Here is a 19,112-nt window from a genome sequence, read left to right as displayed (position 1 = left end):
ACACAGCTGGCTTAGTTAAAATATTAATCAAGTATTGAAAAGAATTTTGTTAGATTTTTAATCTGATTTTTCTTGCATTGGTATTATCAGATATATACTAAAAGGTTGCTAAATTAATTTATTTGTAAGATGTTGAAAATTATTTAAATAATTGTTACTTTGAAGCCCTTAGGATAATGGAAGAACTTTTCTGTTTTGCTACTTGTGGTTTTATTTTGGTAATCTGTTTTGAAAACAATTTGAATCAGTCAGGTGGCCTCAAATTCTTTGACAACATTTGAATTGAATGAGTCTTAGCTTTTTCTGATATTTTTAAATTAAAATGTTCATTTGCTATTTTTATGAATTTGTAAAACACACTAGCTTCATCAAAATTTTGTTAGAGTGCATCTATTCTTTAATTCTGTTTTACAACCTAATATTCAAGTTAAGTTGCACTTTAGGCCCCCTTAAGTTGAAATTTCTAGGTAACTGCCTTTTCCAGGCATCACTTTGTGGGTCAAAATATCTCCTAGTGTTCAGTTCCAACTAGAGATAGTAATGGTCTCAGGGCCGTAACTTGGGTCAGGCATAGAACATTCTTCTACATGTTTGGGTTAGAGAACTAACTAAATGTGATTTAATTTTAAGTGAATTAATAGTTACTAAACATCGATGTCTAGCAGCACTGTTTTGGTTCTTTGGGTGGTGTAGAAATAAATTAAGATATGGTCCTTGTAGGAATAAATACATATAAATAACTGAAAAAATCGAGTTACAAAATTTTTTAACTAGCAAAATTCTAGAACATGGGAAACAATCTTGTTGGAGGAAATGAGAACCTACATGGAAGAAAATAGAATTTCGGAAGAGTCAGGCAAATTTGTTAAAAACTGTTAGGAATTACAGTGGTTATAGTGGGTGAAGGCATTTACAGTAATAAATTGTCGTTGGTGAAGGAAGCATAACTTTTTGTATCAAAATATATCCTTGTAAAAAAAATGTCCTTGCAAATTATAATACTTCAGTTATATATACATGATGAGTTTGAGCCACTGCTGGGACTGAGGTCCTTAGAGATGATCAACCATAAAGACAGCACTGAAATTACTAGCTTCCCGATTTGACAACATGTTCTTCATATACTGCTGAGTGTTTTCAGCATCCTTTGAAGGTCCATATATTTTATCTGTTCCTTGTACTACAAATATTTGGGCAGTAGATAATCTGAAGAAGTTGGGAATACTGAACATGCCATTATATTAAAAGAAAATGTAATAGATGTGGATTTTTTTGTTGTTTTTAAAATAGTTGAATTGTATGTGTTTAATTCAGCAGTTAGCAGAAACTTTTGGAAGGCATCTTAAATGTCCCATTACCTCCCTCCCCCAATTATCTCTCAAGAAACAGTTAAGGAAAATTCTCGGGGTCAGTCCTTAAATAAATGCACACCTTTCTCATAAGGAAGAGCAATAGAAAGTTAAAAGACTTCTTTGACTATTTGAGATACTATATACATGTTTCTATCTTGTTTTCTTACGTGCATTTTGACTTAAAAGTAGTATTTTTAGGTGCTAGAATAAGCTAAGTTGTATATTTTGAATATTGATTTTCAAGGTTTATTTATAGGGTGAGGTTTAGAGGATATTGCTGAGCACTTACATTTGAAGGGCAGTAAGCTAGATAGTTAGAAAGTATGTGCCAGATATTCTTGTCTTCCTGAAATAAAGATGGCTCTTTCTTTTGTGTGTTGTGTTTACATGGAGTGGCTGGTTCATCTTGCATTTTTGTGATTTTTATGCTTTCTCAGTGTGGATGTAACTTTTAAAATATGGTTGTAAAAAATAGCTTGTTGTGAGTTATATGGCCTTGAGTGGGAAAACAAAGCCTACCCTACAGTCCTAGATTGGTACAGAATATTTTTATAAAATTATTTTTCATGTATAATTAGACACTATGTTAAAAACATTCTAAACTTAAAATTACCATTATGCCTGTTAGTGACTTTTGGTAGTTGCTTTTGTTGGTTTTTTCTATGGAATGTGTTTCTTTTCTTTATAATGTGTGTTTTCCCTTGCATTTTAAAATGTGTTTTTTTCCCTTGTGTTTCAGCCGAGAGTTGAAGCTAAACCAGAAGTTCAGTCTCAGCCACCTCGTGTGCGTGAACAACGACCTAGAGAACGACCTGGTTTTCCTCCTAGAGGACCAAGACCAGGTGAGTCAGTCCCTCCTCTGTAACTGTTAGAATTTAGTGTTTAGTACTTGAAAAGTTGGAAAATACTGAACTTGAAAACTCTGTGTGTGTGGTTTTTTTTTTTACAGAAACAAGATCTATATTGTTTCAATACAGATAGTGTTTTATACCCAAATTCTTTTCTTTCATTTTCAAAATGCTTAAAGGTTTAAATAACCTGCTAAAATTCAGTCTGGTGCAAAACCACTAACTTCTAGGGGAGGATTAGTTGTCATGCCATAGAGACATGTATTTTGAAGATAGTTATTAATAATAATTTTGAGCCAACTATTATTTGGTTATTGTCACTGGTTCTAAGAATTCAAAACCGAGCTGCCAATAACCTACTTTCTTACTTAGCACTCTTATCTCTTCACAGATAAACAAATAAGCACACCCTGATTCTTCTTATTTTGATTGTCTTAGGTTTTAAGTAAGTTGCCATGATTTTTGACTTGTTTCCATTTTTAGCTAATACATGTAGCACCTCTATTTGAATAATATAAGTATGTGTAGATTGCTTTTGGGAGGAGGTGGGAGATAGTATACATCAAATTTAGAATGTGTAATTTTTTCCACAAAAGTAAAATATAAGTGATGTGTTATTAAACCAGAAGTCATGGAAGCTAGGGTTTATCCTAGCTTTGCCACTGATTGAGTTTATGATCTTAGGTGATACCCCCTTAAATTATGAGATTATCTTATGCCATTCAGTTATACAAATTTTTCTTGTGCAATGCCTTTCTTATATGCCTGTGTTTTTTGTGTTACTGGGAGGATCAAATACAATTTATATATATGTGTATAAATGTATATGAACACCCTAACATATATAATATATACATGAAGTATTACTATTAAATTTAATGATTTGGCTATAATTTCATACTACCAAAGATTAAGTAATTTGTGTATTTCAAAATACTAAACACATGTTTAGTACAAATATATCTCACTATATGAAATCTATTTGGTTCCTGGGTAGTGGCAAGAGTTTAAGGAGGGAAACTTGAACTACTAACATTTGCCTTTCATATAATCAATCAGATGAGTAGATCTAGAAGGGACTTGTGCAATCTAGTCAGTACCCTCACTTTACACTTCAATATCACATTTCCTTATTAACCTACTAATAATAGGCACTTTCATCTCTGTTCAAGAAACTCACTATCTTATTAAACTAAACCAGGAATATTGATATTAAGTGATTTTTATATTCATTGCTTTGAACTAATTTTTATAAGATGTTGTGAACTTTATATCTGCTCTATTCTTTTCTCAGGCAGAGGAGATATAGAACAGAATGAATCTGACAACCGTAGAATAATTCGCTATCCAGACAGTCATCAACTTTTTGTTGGCAACTTGCCACATGATATTGATGAAAATGAACTGAAAGAGTTCTTCATGAGTAAGTGGTTTATTTTGTTTTATCTTAAAATTAAACAGGAGAAAAAACATTGCTTTTTCCATAGTAATTAGAATATCTCCAGGTACCAACCACTTATCAGAAGAGAGTAGATGGCTATATCAGATGTTTCTCAGTGATTGTACTTAGTGTTGACTGGCCTGGTTCTCTGTAGGTGAGACGAAGGAGCAGGATGAATCAGTGTTAAATTTGGAGGTGGGATGAATTATAAAATTACAAATCAGAAATAGAAAATAGCATTGTCTTTCTAAAATCATGTACATAACTCTCCTTTTGAAATGTCTAATAAAGATGCTGAAGGGTTACAAAACAAATATTCCAGCTAGTTGTTGGCGTCTTAGATGAATGACCTATATGAGTGAATATGTACCTTAATTGTTGTTGGATATAGCCACTTGCAACTTTTATTTTGAGATGGATCAAGGAGATTAAGGTTATTCATCTTGAACAATTGAGGCCACAAAGTATTCTGTTAAAATATTTAACCCTTGGTGCCCTGGTTAGTTTGGCTCAGTGGATTGAGCATTGGCCCATGGACCGAAGAGTCCCAGGTTCGATTCTGGTCAAGGGCATGTACCTTGGTTGCAGGCTCCTCCTTGGCCCAGGCCCTGGTCAGGGCATGTACAGGAGGCAACCAATTGATGTGTTTCTCTCACATCAATATTTTTCTCTGTCTTTCCCTCTCTCTTCCACTCTCTCTAAAAATCAATGGAAAAATATCCTCAGGTGAGGATTACAAATAATAATAAAATAAAAATAAAGATATTAATGTGAACTTACAATTAAAAAAAAAATTTAACCCTTGGTGCAATGTATGTTTTCACAGGTTTTGGGAATGTTGTGGAACTTCGCATCAATACCAAGGGCGTTGGCGGAAAGCTTCCAAATTTTGGTTTTGTGGTTTTTGATGACTCTGAACCAGTTCAGAGAATCTTAATTGCAAAAGTAAGTGACCTAAAGGGCATAATTCAAGACTTTATTATTCCTGTTGTATATAACATTAATCTGGTGCATTTTTAAACCATAGAGAATCTTTTTTAATGTTAAAACTAAAATTGTTCATTATGAAATGGTTTATGCCAGTGGTTCTCAACCTTCCTAATGCCGCGACCCTTTAATACAGTTCCTCATGTTGTGGTGACCCCCAACCATAAAATTATTTTCATTGCTACTTCATAACTGTAATTTTACTACTGTTATGAATCGTAATGTAAATATCTGATAATGCTATATGTGTTTTCCGATGGTCGCGACCCACAGGTTGAGAACTGCTGGTTTATACAAAGAATAGAGAATTGTTAGTTTTAAAGTCTGAGGTATGGGTCATTTTAAATTTGTTTCTTAGGATTTTCTTATTTACATATACAAGGAAATACTTACTATTACTATCTAACCTGCCCATGTAAATCTTTTTGTTCCCTTTTAAAGCCAATTATGTTTCGAGGGGAAGTGCGTTTAAATGTGGAAGAGAAAAAAACAAGAGCTGCAAGAGAGCGAGAAACCAGAGGTGGTGGTGATGATCGCAGGGATATTAGGCGCAATGATCGAGGTCCTGGTGGTCCACGAGGAATAGTGAGTGGTGGAATGATGCGTGACCGGGATGGAAGAGGACCTCCTCCAAGAGGTGGCATGGCACAGAAACTTGGCTCTGGAAGAGGAACCGGGCAGATGGAAGGCCGCTTCACAGGACAGCGTCGCTGAAGCCCCACTGTTGGCAAAGTCTTGGCAGTGGTACATTATTCATCGTGTTTGCATTCTTGTTAATTTTTTTTTTTTTTGGCTTTGGAATGTGACACAGCCTTTTTGATCATTTCTTTGATGTGAAAAGCATCTTTTGGTTATGAGTTAAATTGAGGTGGACATTATTTCCCCAATTTCACAACAGGATTCACATTGTTAATTTATAAATCTAGACTTGGAGAATTGAGGACTGAGGAATGACCATATCTTAAACTATCTACAACAAAATGAACTTTTTTTTAAGAGGACATGCCCAACTGAATTCAGGTCCTTTGAGTAAAAAAAAAATCCTCTGCTGCACATTTTGTTTTAAGTGTTACTGTTTCTGCCTATTAATCTTGGAAACACAAATAGTGCAATTGGAGAATCTTGCCTTTTTTCTTGGCTCCCCCAAAATACAAACCAACAGAAACTTTTTATGCACTCATCAAAATGCACTAATTGGTACTCTGAACTCATTAACATTGACATCTGCAACAGGAGGCAACAGGGGAGAAAAATCTTTCATCCTTTTTTCCAGTAGAAAATAGTTTGTGAAATGATGAGGGCATTTTATCTGCTTGCTGTGACCAGCGTGTGTACACATAAACCTTAACAAGACTACAAGTATATTCCAGAAGAAAATCATTTAGTTTGAACTAAATAACAAAAATCAGAACTTCAAATGCTATGGTCTTGAATACTAGACCAGATTTAGTAGCTCCATATCTAAGATTTTTCTACCTGCCCCTCTTCAGTACAGGGATGGCTGGCTGCTCAACACACTCCTCCTCCCCTTTTTCCTTTCTTTAAGCTGTGTACAGTGAAAATTGTCTTTACTGTATTTTTGTTCTCTGGTAATGTAATAAGCATGATGGTGCCTTCTATTAATACATCATTCCAGTCTTGCTGGTAATTTTGTACAGTATAGTGTATGAATTGCTGTGCTGCAAAGCCAAACAGCTGCAAAATGTTGAAAAATCATTGAAGTGTATAAAAATTGCAGTATCTTTAAAATTAGTAAAATTGACTAGCATATTATTTACCTTGTTCTTTAGTTAACAACTTTGTGTTCTCTGTGGGAGGGAGTCTTGTGTGTTTGGGAGGGAGAGGGAAGGAGGAAGTCGGTTATTTAAGTCTCTTGTTGACTTTTCTCTTAGCATGAATGTGAATGATGAAGCAGATCACTTGAGAGGTGCTTGGAAAAGTCAATCAACTTGATGTACATTTTTAGTGACATTTTAAAAGCAGTCAGATTCCATAAATGGCAAGTAAACCTGAAGTGAGGATACTGCAATTTTCAGAGAAAAGAACAGCAGCTCTTAAGTGTTTGCATTTTCTATTGGGGGGGCAGGGAACTGTCATTCATTTTGCACAATTCTTGAACTGATGTCAGCACCCAAGTGGCTCTGAATTTAAGTCTGGGACGACATCTTTTATTTTTACATGAATCTCTAAACAATTCTGTGAGCAAAGTTTGTAGCTGCTGGATTATTGTCTGTCTCTTTAGCAAGTTCCAGTAAACCGCAAGTATGGCAAAGGATGATCAATTTTATGCTTGAAGCATTTGGTACATATCAGTTTCTGATGTTTCAAGCTAGGAGTGGGGTAAATAAGTGTGACCACTTAAAGCTGCTTGTTAGCATGGAAGACTTCTCCATTCTATCTTGGTAAAAACAGAAATGCACTTGACATAATAGCAAACGGATTTTGAATTATGAAAACTTTGTTATTTAGTAAATTAGCAAATGATGCACATATTTTGTTTTTCATGTACTGGGTAATATAAGTAAAATTAAATCTGTCCCTTTTTTTCCTTTGAGTGAGGTCTTCCATGTTTGAGGAAAAGTCTTGCACTATTGCATACGTTGTGGGGACACAGATATCTTAATAGTTGCCATTTTGGGGGGGCTTAAGGATTTTTCTTTTTTTCTGCTTAAAACACTTTTTACACTTTCTGATGTATAGTACTTGAAGTTCTTACCAGAAAATGAATTTTGAGTTTTGAAGCCTTTATTCAAACTACTTTTAAATGAGTGGTTTATTGTCAGTGTTTTTCTATAGCATATTTTTCCTTCATTCTTTTCTTTCTTCCCATTTTATATATGTGAAATTTCTAATCCAGGATATTGCCCTGCCACTCATGAAAACTGTTCTGGCACCAAAAGTAATGGCAAATGTTAAGTGTAATAGAAAATTAGAGCAAAGAGCCATTCAGCTTCAGTCTTTACATACCATGAATAAATCATTAAAACATCACATGGAGAAGTTTACATGGTGATTGTTCACCTGCAGTACTGTGGACTTTTAACATTTTGTCCCCTTTTCAGTGAACCAGAGTAAAAATATTCATCTACCATAACTGTTATTTGCTGATTTTTTTTTTTTTTGGATGGTAATATTCTATCCTTGTGACACTATTGCAACCAAATTGGCTTTACCATCTCGGCTTTAGTAGGTATAGAAGACAATGGATTACCATCTTTATTGCTGTAATGTGTTAAGCATTATATGCTAGTAGAATCTAGTTTAATTGTTTCAGGTGGAAAGTATTCTTTTGGTTTCCATTTTGAATGTGTTTGGACTAAACAAACAATAAACTACTGATGTCTGCAGCGTTTATCTATGTCCCTAATTTAATCTATAGGTTTGTGTTCCAAAATGTTTTCTCCCAATTGCATTTCACACATCTTAAGTAAAAATGAGCTGTTCTAAAACCAACTGCTTACTATTTGTGAGAATGGATCTATAAGCAGTAAAGCATTTTTATATTTTTCCTTAACAATTGTTAAGAGATCTATCCCAGTTCAGCCAATTTACATGTTAAAGGATTTTAGAATAATAAATAGTAAGGAAGGTGAAGAATGATCTAAATCAAACTAATTTTTTTTTTTTTTTTAATCTTGGGTTTTCCAAAGGATTGCTACCTCACATCTCGGACAGGAGAAAAGGGATGGGAATATTGAGGCTATCTAAAGTTATGGACATGACCCAATTCAGAAATTGAAACAAATGTGTCAAACTCTAAAAGAATATTAAAGGAGGAATAATCATTTAATCATATTTATGAGTCCTAAAGCATACATAATTTTGGAATTTGAGACTTTTTCTTCATTAAAAGGCATGGTATAATTGAATTATTCCTGATATAGTCAATGAAGATTCCTTAATCAGACTTCGCAAGTTTGTACTGGAGAGAAACCAAAAGAACCATTATTTAAAATACTCTTAAGGAAGTCAGACAAGATTTTTATAAATGTATATTAAACTCACTTTCCATGTTAATTATAATGTAACTAGAGGCCCCTCGGCCTGGCCTGTGCCCTCTCACAATCCGGGATCCCTTGGGGGATGTCGAAGGCCCAGTGCATGGATTCAGCCTGATCTTCACAGGCCAGGCCGAGTGACCCCACTGGTGCACAGATCCATGCACTGGGCCTCTAGTATGCATATAAAATCTTTGGTTAATCTCTTCCCACCCTCCCTCCTCCTCCCTTCTGAGATTTATCAGTCTGTTCCATGTTTCCAGCCTGTGCGTTGAGCCTCTGCCCCCTGGTGGTCAGTGCATGTCATAGCTAATGGTTGAATGGTCATTTAGGCTTTTATATATATACTAGAGGCCCGGTGCACAAAATTCGTGAACTCGGGGGTCTCTCAGCCCAGCCTGTGCCCTCTCGCAGTCCAGGAGCCGTGGGGGATATCCAACTGATGGGGAGCAGGCCTAAGCCAGCAGTCGGACATCCCCCAAGGGGTCCTTAGCATTGCCACAGAGGTGGGAGAGGCTCCTGCCACCGCCACTGCGCTCGCAGCCGTGAGCCCAGCTCAGGGCTTCTGACTGAGCAACGCTCCCCCTGTGGGAGCATACTGACCATTAGGGGGCAGCTCCTGCATTGAGTGTCTGCCCCCTGGTGGTCAGTGCGTGTCATAGCAACTGGTTGTCCCACCGTTTGGTTGATTTGCATATTAGCCTTTTATTATATAGGATAGATGACGTGCCTAATTTCATGGCTGTGGAAAAAGCATTTTTTAGAAGGAATAAAATACATATGCCACTATTAAAACAACCAAATTTGAAGTAGCAAATTATTGTTTGGTCCAGGAAACTTCATATGAAACAGGATATTTGACTATTTTAGCCACTTAAGGTGTTTCATTTCAATTGTGCTATATAACATAGTGTTTGTAGCAAGTGAACGAAAATTTAGTGGCTAGATGTTAGTGCTGTTCCTTTAAATTAGGAAAAGTTGCTCATCATAATTTATATTTTAACTACAGATGAATAAAGACCATTGACTTTTCTTTCTTTTCATTCTGTGTTCATAAGTATTAGTTTTCTAATTATTTAGTAGTAGACTGTTTTGATCAATTTGATGCCAGAATTCTAAATTTAAAATTACTGGATAAGTGAACAATCTATTAACATCATGAAAGAAATTTCCCTTTGTGATAGATTTCTGTTGGTTGCACAAAGAGTAATTGTTTAAAATCATTTGTACCATTGAGTTAATTCCTAAGTAATAAAATTTTTGGGTATTTTGAACAAATAGAGACTTAAATCTGCTTATTCAGCATATAGCTTATGTTTAACATGTTTCAGAATTAATGAGAAATAGTCAATTTTTTAAATTATTTTTTAATTGATTTCAGAGAGGAAGGGAGAGGGAAGGGAGAGGGGGGACAGAGAGAGAAACATCAGTGATGAGAGATAATCATTGATCGGCTACCTTTTACAAGTGCCCCACTGGGGATCAAGCCCGTAAGCCTGGCATGTGCCCTGACCAGAATTAAACTGTGATCTGGTTCATAGGTCGACACTCAACCACTAAGCCACCGAGGCTGGGCAGAAATAGTCAATTTTTAGCACTACCAAATAAATACTGGGCAAAAATACCATAAATGCAGGTTTAGAATTAAGAAATCACAAAGACTACTACCCTAGTATTAATTACCAAATTAACTGTTCTCTTTGATCTCTTAAAGTTTTGACATAGCTGGCTGCCTACTTGGAATGCTTTCACTTTTGTGAAATTAATATTTTAACTGCTTGTTTTCTTATCCCATAATAATTCCTGCTCCCCAATCCCTTCAGTGCTCAATCTCTTTCCCCATGAACTTTCTCTGGGTGGTTTCATTTTGGCCAGGTACTATCTTCCCTTCAATATGTTGTCTATTCAGTAGATTTTAAACAATATCATGGTTTAAGAGGAGGGCTTAGGCATCAGTCGCCAACCTTGCGGACCTCACGGATCACCAGTGGTCTGTGTACCATCGGTTGGTGACCGCTGGCTTAGAAGATAGCCTGGGCTTGAATGACAAGTCCACCATTCAATGGTTAACCTTTTTCTTTGTTTCTGTTTCCTCATTTGTAAAATGAGGTAGGTGGTTGTGAGGATTTAGTGCATTAATATACAAAGCACCTAAAATAATGCAGTGGTGGGCCTTTAGCAAGTGTAAGTTGTTACTATTTTTTTCTTTTTATTTTTTTAAGTTTAACTTTTAAAAATATGTTTTTATTGATTTCAGAGATTGGAAGGGAGAGGGAGAGAGAGGTAGAAACATCAATGATGAAAGAATCATGGATCAGCTGCCTCCTGCATGCCCCCTAACTGGGAATTGAGCTTGTATCCTGGGCATGTGCCCTGACTGGGAATTTGTGACCTACTGGTTCATGGGTTGATACTCAACCATTGAGCATCACCAGCCACATCGGCTAGGCAAGTTGTTACTACAGTGGGGCCTTGACTTACGAGTTTAATTCATTCCGTGATGGAGCTCGTAACTCAAAATACTCGTATGTCAAATCATTAAAGTGAACAAGTGAGACACATGATGCTGGGCTGATGTTGTGGCGTTCACTGTGACGTTCGCTGCGTCAACTAGCGGTGGGGTATCTGAAGCTGGCTCGTAACCCGAACTTTAGCTCGCAACTCAAAGCAAAAAATCGGCCAAGAGTCCGCTCGTATCTCGAAAAACTCGTTAGTCAGGACACTCGTAAGTAAATGCACGTTTCCGCCGCAAAGTAGCATCGAGTAGCTGGTAGCCAATGTCCAGAATGGTTCGGAGTGCAAAGGGTTAAAAACTCATTTTTGCCATAGCCCCTTTTGAAGTCCTAGATAATTTAAAATTTGGAAGTCCAAAACAATGTTTTCTCTTTATAAGTGACTTACATCTGGCTTTCTGATGAGCAATTCTATTTTTCAACCTATTTAATGTAGAAATGTTTGAAATCTCATTTCTTCTCAATATATTTGTCTTCCCTCCTATCCATTTCAAAGTGCAAGAAAACTTGTTCAAACTATTGTGATTAACTTCTATTGGTTTATCTAATTCATTTAACTCTTGAGCTGCTTCGTGCCAAGCACTGTTCTAGGTACTATTGGCAAATGATAAATAAGTTTCCCTGCTTTTAGACTAAAAGACTAACTCTATGGAGAGAGTGAATGTGCATATTTAAGAAGGTAGGTAAGGGGCCGAACAATAAGGGTCTTGTTGGCCTTAAGCAGGTTGGTTTTTATCCCCTGAGCAATTGGGAGAGGTTGGGGGTAAGGTAATTTTATTTTGAAATGTCTGACTACAGAGTAAAAATTCAAGTTCAGTAATGAATTAAGTAAATTGTAAATTTCAGTCAATAGCTATCATACAGGAGTTATGGTAGTAGTTTGGTGGTAAAAATCTAAGGAAAACACAGGTAATAGACTGTACTCACACAATTTAACCCATAGGTGACCCTATAAATACCTTGGCATAAGTGTGTGTTTCTTCCATTATATCAGTGATGGCGAACCTTTTGAGCTCGGTGTGTCAGCATTTTGAAAAACCCTAACTTAACTCTGGTGCCGTATCACATATAGAAATTTTTTGATATTTGCAACCATAGTAAAACAAAGATGTATATTTTTATATTTATTTTATATATTTAAATGCCATTTAACAAAGAAAAATCAACCAAAGAAATGAGTTCGCATGTCACCTCTGACACGCGTGTCATAGGTTCGCCATCACTGCATTATACTGTTAAATGTCTTAATGAAGACAAACCATTTAACTTTTTATTGTTAATTGAGTGCCTCTGTGTGCCAGGCATTGTTGATGTTGAGCATACATGAGTGAATAAGTCCATTGGTCTCCCTGAGCTTATTTCATAACGAAGATAAGTAGTTGTAAATGCTAAAGAGAATCTATACTAATAAAAGGAGAATATGCTAATTAGACCAGGAAACCTTTCAGACAAAGACATGGTGGCAGGGCTGAGGCAGAGTCGGTTAGGGGTGATCAGGCCAGGAGGAGAGGACAGTTGTGGGCGATCAGGTCGGCGGGGGGGAGTGGGGGGGGGGCAGTTGTGGGCGAGCAGGCAGGCAGGCAGGTGAACAGTTAGGAGCCAGCGGTCCTGGATTGGGAAGGGATGTCTGACTGCCGGTTTAGTATATAAAAAAGGCTAAGCGACCGGCCAACCGGCCGGGAGGTATGATACACATTGACCACCAGGGGGTAGACAACACAGGAGCTGCTGAGCAACAGCAACTTTGCAGAGTGCCCTCTCACACTCCGAAACCCTTGGGGATGTCAGACCACTGTTTTCTGCCGGATCCCTGCAGGCCAGGCCGAGGGACCCCACCTGCTGGAGGGACTCCACTCACTCCGCAGATGCCTTTCAAGCCCTGGCACTGCCCCAAGTGCTACTGGTGTGGGAGGTCGGCTCCAAAATGTGTCCAGCCCTCCTCGCCCAGTCCCGCACCGCCGGCCACCTAATGAATTTCAAGGTGCATGAATCCATCCACCAGGCCTCTAGTTAAGATAATGAAAAGCAACTGAGTGGCGGAATTAGGTCATAATGACTTTTGGGAACTATTTCAGGGAAGTGATAAGCTGTTCCTCAGTCACGCATTCTAGAGTTGAAATGGAACTTAGGAGCACTGTAGTCAGAAAGACCAGCTAATGTAAAACAACCTGTAACATAAGAAAACCTTGGAAGGGAATGGTAAGAAGCTGGGGTAGATGGAGTTGGCTCAAAGGGTGGCAAAATGATAAGAGGTGGGGTAGGAGAGAGAGGAACTACCTCATGTAATCTGCCAGGATAAGGAGTTAATTTGGATTTTCTTCTAATTGCAATAGGAAACCATTAAAGAGAATTAAGCATGGCAGTGATATCCTTATAGAAGATAGGATAAATATAGAAGCAGGAAAATTGATAAGATTGTTGCAATAGTTTAAAACTTGGAGAGAAATAGGTTTAGCTTATTTTTTGGCAGTTAAATGTAAGATATCTTAAAAGGAATTGAGAATGATTCAATTTCTGGATAGCATAAAGTCAGAAATCAATGAAAAGCAGACACTTCTACTTGAAAATAGTGTAACCAATAAAATATTTATACTTGTTTTTATCTCTAAAATGAATTTTCTACAATATTTGAGGATATACTGTGAATCACTGCTGGTAGCTTTACATCTGATTTAACATTTAGGCAAAGTAAGTATAGTTACCTAGGTTACCGCCAAAAAGATAGGCTCAGAAAGGATAAGTCACACTAGTATGAAATTATTTGGAATACTGGATTAGCAAAAAGTGTCAATCTGCTTTCAAGGATGAGTTATTTAAAGTTCAGAAATTTAAACTTTAAGTGCAATGCATTTTTATCATGACTTTATTTTAGAAAATTGTAAAATTATAGCCTCCTGCATTAGCAGGACTAAAATTAAGGATCCCTTAATCAGGTATAACGTTCAGGAAGCACAATGTTAAGGAATGAGACAGAGTAGAGACTTGGAACAGAAATCAAATAGCTGTCAAATACTGTGAGTCTCTGAATTTAGGTGGAAATATATGTATTAGGGGCCCAGTGCACAAATTTGTGCACCTTGAAAGGAACTGTGGGCCGTGAGGCTGCGGTGGGCACAGTGGCAGGGTCTCAGCCCATCCTCCGTGCTCCTGCCTGGCCCCTCCTGCCACAGCCCCCGATCACCTTTCTGCTGGCAGCCCCGTTCCCACTGCCACTGCTCCCATGAGCTGATGGCACGGAGCGATTGGGGCTGGCGCTGTCAGTGGGTGCAAGAGGCATCTGCTGCCCCAATCACCCCTCAGGAGCATGGGGAGGTGGAGAAGCCCTCAGGGGCGATCGGGCCGGCAGCTGCCGCTCGCACCCACAGGCCCAGCGCCGGCAGCAGGTGTGAGCAGTGGCTCTGGTGCCGGCAGCAGGTGTGAGCACCTGTGGGGCTGCAGTGCACCAGAGCAAAGAATTTTCAGTAACCACCAGAGGCTTGCCCCGATGACAGTGACCGGTGCCCCGCCTTGGTCTGGTGCCCCTGCTCCACCATCCTGCTGTGGCCAATATCCACCATGTTCTGCGCTCTGTCTCCTGCTGCCCTCGCCCGCCATGTTTCATGCGTACGCGCCCCCTGCTGGTGAGCACATGTCATAGCAACTGGTTGTTCAGTTGTTCCACTGTTTGGTCTACTTGCATATTAGGGTTTTATATATATAGATGTGTGTTTTCTTTGGTTGTCAAATGATCTTTAATTGAAACATTTTTTGAACACATAAATCTTTTAATAATTTTCACCATTAATCTTTAATGGAATAATGTCACTAAATATACCTCATTAGTGAAACATTTTCCTTTATGGTTCTTAACTAGCTCAGCATCCCACTGCACCACTGCTAATGTTATCTATATGATGTCATGAGGGTGGCAGCCATCAACATTGCAACCCCCAGGATCTTTTTAATGGTTTCAGAGAGTTTTCTAGCTAAAAATCGGTGCTGCATCTGTCAGGCAGTATTGATAATCTCATCAAAAGTGATTATTTCCACTGTGTTTAATGATTTTTTGCTTCTTTCTGTCTCGGCAATTCTTTGAGGGCTTTCATGATCAGGGCAGAGGCAGAGGCACTACCTCAATCTGGGTCTGTCATTCTGAATATCAGAGTTACTGTAATCCCCAGATACTTCCAAGCACCAGTTGCTTTGTTGATGTCAAAGCCAACCTTTTTTGGAGACAGGCCCAGGGGACCAATCTTGGGGGTCAGGGGAGACACAGCACAGACTTCCCCACCGGTGCACCTCGGGTATAGTACTTTGATCTCTTTGGGGCAGAACTTTGGCTGCATCATGGAAGTGGCTGGTGTCAGATGAACCCGGATTTGGTACGACCGAAGAAAGTTGCACCTAAGTTTCCAAGCTGAAAGCTGAAAGAAAAAAAAAAATGTTGAGGGCCTGTCATTTTACATCTGTTGTATCCTCTAATCTGATAACCCTAAGTTTTTTATAGAGGTGAACTAAAGTAAAGCTTGAAGACATAAAAACCATAACTGCCTGGCATATGGTGATGGTGATGAGGATAGTGACTTCGGCATAGAAAACATGTGAGAGATATTTCAATGAATGATGACATCAGAAATGACTCAGAGTGATGTTTCAAAGCAGGCACTTATATAACAAATATGTGCTAGGTGACAAAGACTTGTATAGCATGCAGTGACTATTAGCATCTAATATGAGCCAGAAACCTTCCTAGATGATGCTGGCAATACAGCAGGTATAGCCTACTCTCAGGAAATGTGTATTTTATTTTATTTTTTTTAGTATTTCTTTCCATAAGTATTTACTTTTAGTTTTGATTAGTCCTGGGCACAACACAACTCATTTAGTCCTAACAGCAATCCTTTGAGGATTATTACTTGCTTTACAGAAGGGTTAACTCAAGCACAATGGGGTTAGCTACTTTTCCAAGATCACATGGCTAATGAGTAGAACTAGTGAAGGTAGAGAACGTAATAGTGACTGGAGATGTTCCTTAATCATTATCGAGGGTGGTAATGAGTGACCTCTATGAAGAGGTACATTTAAGGTCTGAAAGGAAGAGAAGGCAGTCCTGAGATCTGGAAGAAGAATGTTCCAAAAATAAGAAACGACATATGGAGAGCCCCTTTGTTTAGAAAGTTTGTTGTATTCAAGGGCAGTAAGGCCAGTGTGGCCATAACAGTAAGCAGATGATATCAAGAGGTAGGTAAGAGCTAATTTGAGGGTGGCCTTGTAGTTTGGATTTTACTCTTGGATTTTACGGGGATTGTAGGGATCTGAACAGGGAAGTGATGTGATCTGAGTTAGTGAGTGGCCTGTCAAAATGTCAGCTAATGGTGATGGTGGCTTGGATTAGAGCTGTAGAAGAGATGGTGATAAATGGTTAACTAATAAGATTTACTTTGTAGATAGAACCTATAAGACTTTTTTTTTTTTTTAAGAACCTGGCGAGAGAACCTGGCTATGCTGATCAACTTAATGCTGCCTCTGTGTCATTCCTTCTTCACTGACTCTGTCCACACCTTTGGGAACCCCTGGACCTGTTGGGGCTGGACCCCAACACTATACAATCCATTCCCTGGAAGCTATCAGGGAGCCAGGTCTTTGGGCATTAGCTCACCTGTGACTCAGGGCATGGCCCCATCTCCTCCACTAATAAACCCTCACTTTCTTGGTTGTAAAAAAAAAAAAAAGACTTTTTTTTTAAATATTTTTTTTATTGATATTTTACAGAGAGGAAGGGAGAGAGATAGAGAGTTAGAAACATCGATGAGAGAGAAACATCGATCAGCTGCCTCCTGCACATCTCCTACTGGGGATGTGCCCACAACCCAGGTACATGCCCTTGACCGGAATCAAACCTGGGACCTTTCAGTCCGTAGGCTGATGCTCTATCCACTGAGCCAAACCGGTTTCGGTGAACCTATAAGACTTTTATGGACTGGATCTTGAATGTGAGGAAAAGATAATATTCAAGGGATTCCTGGGAATTTAAAGTAGGAGTGGATTGTGGCGAGAAAATCAACAGTTTTCTTTTAGCCATTTAACATATTGCGGATGGATCATGAGAATTGTCGCTTCTTATTACAGTGTTTTACAAAGTATCATACTTTAAAAAGATATTAGCTTGTAAGAACATGTAATAAATAACTTCAAAATGCAATGGGTATTTAATTTTAAAGCATGCCTTTAACATTTATGTAAAATGTTTTTTGTACTCGTTCAATAGAAACTTATCTGGCCACTAATAAAGCTAGCAATAAAACTACTGGTCCGCAATGTGTTAAGTTTCATATGCCAATTATAGATCCAAGAATGAATGTCACATAGTATGATTTTGGAATTCCGAAGAGAGCTCAGTGCTATGAGTTATCCATATAGGTCTTTGCTGCAGCTATGGGATTAGATGAGATTTCCTAAGAAGAGAGTGTACAGAGGAGAAGAAGCTCAGGACTGAGCCCCCAGATACTCTCAAAATTTAGGGTTCTAGTACAGGGGAAGCATGCAAAGAAAATTGAGGAAGACAAAATAGGACAACATTGATGTCATGGAAAGCTAAGTTTCAAGAGTTTATCTCAAAAGGAAATGAGTTGAGTAATGCTGTTGAGAGGTCATATGAGGTAGTGGATTAATTAGGGTGTCTAATTGCTATAATAAATAGAACCCAAGATGTCTAATGGCTCAGACACAATAGTTTTTTTTTACCCCTAATATAAAAAAATAGAAAGTGATCATGAAGAGGCCAGTGGTCTGGCCCTCCTCCCCGAGACTATAGTCATCTCCACTGTAGCTAGCTGAAAGGGAAAAGGAACATAGAGAATGTTGAATGGAGATTTTTATGGACCAGGACTGGAAATGGTGCCCATGTGGCTTGAATTCAGTCACATGGCCACTCCTAACTGCAATGGAGATCCAACAAAAGAAACAAGCCACACAGGAAAAAGGAACTAGCTTATTGTAACTAGCAATCTCTGCTACAGATGGCTTTGGCAGGATGTAGGTCATAATGACTTGGGAAAAACTATTTCAGTGAAGTGATAAGAATGAAAGCCCAAGAGAATTGGAGGTAAGAAATGAACAGACCTTTTTTTCCCTGCAGTTTTGCTATGAAGATGAACAGAGGAATCTGATAGAGGCTAGAAAGAGATGGAATGTTAAGATTTTTCAAAAGAGGCATGTTACTAGTGCAAACAGAACGTATACTATTGTTAACATTTAAGAAATGAATTCCAAGGTTTACACTTATAGTATAAATCAGCCATCGCCAACCAGTGGTCCGTGGACCACTGGTGGTCCGTGAGGTCCGAAAGGTTGGCAACCGCTGCTATAGATGTGTTGGTGTATGTTGAATTTGGCAAAATAAGTGGTATATTGTATTTTAGGTTTCCAAATTCCAATTGTCTTAATTACTTTTAAATGTAGTAATGATGTCATTGAATCAACTACTAGGTTGAGAACAGAATTCTATTTTCTATGGCAAGTGTCCTTCCATCAAAGAACCAGAACTTTAAAGTGAATCAGTCCATTTTCTTAATAGAATGGTAAAATGTATTCATAGCTGCATGCTTCATATACTATACTGAAAACAATCTTACTTTTTGTAGTCTGAAGATTTTATGTCCTTTCCATTCACTTGGTGACTCGAAGTGATGCCAAAAACCCATGACTAATCAGTATCTCATGGGACCTAAGTGAGAGGTGGTTTTTTCTTAGTTTGTTTTTGCACAAAACACCTAAGCACGTTATTGGGGATGTCAAAATATGTAGAAAATGACTGCTGCCAAAAGTCACTTAACAGAGATGATTGCTAATGTAAGAGAATTGGACTAAGCCAAAATACATACATTTATTTTAAAAGGCAGATTTCTGGGAAGGCTGAAAATTTCTTATCCTCCTGTAGTCTATTTTTTTAATTGAGATATAGTTCACATACATAAAATTCACCCTCTTAAAGT

The 19,112-nt window shown here is 38.0% G+C and overlaps 1 protein-coding gene across 4 annotated transcripts in view; it reads left to right on the top strand.

Annotated features, from left to right (window-relative positions):
* The window catches only part of G3BP2 (G3BP stress granule assembly factor 2), a 36,798-nt gene extending 28,818 nt beyond the window's left edge, over window positions 1-7,980 (top strand). For 2 of the 4 annotated variants that reach the window (XM_006103508.3, XM_006103505.3), the window contains 4 exons: window positions 2,092-2,194; window positions 3,495-3,623; window positions 4,468-4,586; window positions 5,070-7,980. In XM_006103508.3, the coding sequence (XP_006103570.1) occupies window positions 2,092-2,194; window positions 3,495-3,623; window positions 4,468-4,586; window positions 5,070-5,342 (624 nt within the window). In that variant the 3' untranslated portion in view covers window positions 5,343-7,980. The remainder of the gene's footprint in view (window positions 1-2,091; window positions 2,195-3,494; window positions 3,624-4,467; window positions 4,587-5,069) is intronic. The other 2 variants (XM_023744806.1, XM_023744807.1) reach the window with 1 other exon arrangement.
* The last annotated feature ends 11,132 nt before the right edge of the window (window positions 7,981-19,112 follow it).

The sequence above is a fragment of the Myotis lucifugus genome, unplaced genomic scaffold (assembly GCF_000147115.1).
Source record: "Myotis lucifugus unplaced genomic scaffold, Myoluc2.0 scaffold_487, whole genome shotgun sequence".
Lineage (NCBI taxonomy): Eukaryota > Metazoa > Chordata > Mammalia > Chiroptera > Vespertilionidae > Myotis > Myotis lucifugus.
Note: the sequence above shows the minus strand (reverse complement) of the source record. Positions and strands in the feature narration are given on the sequence as shown.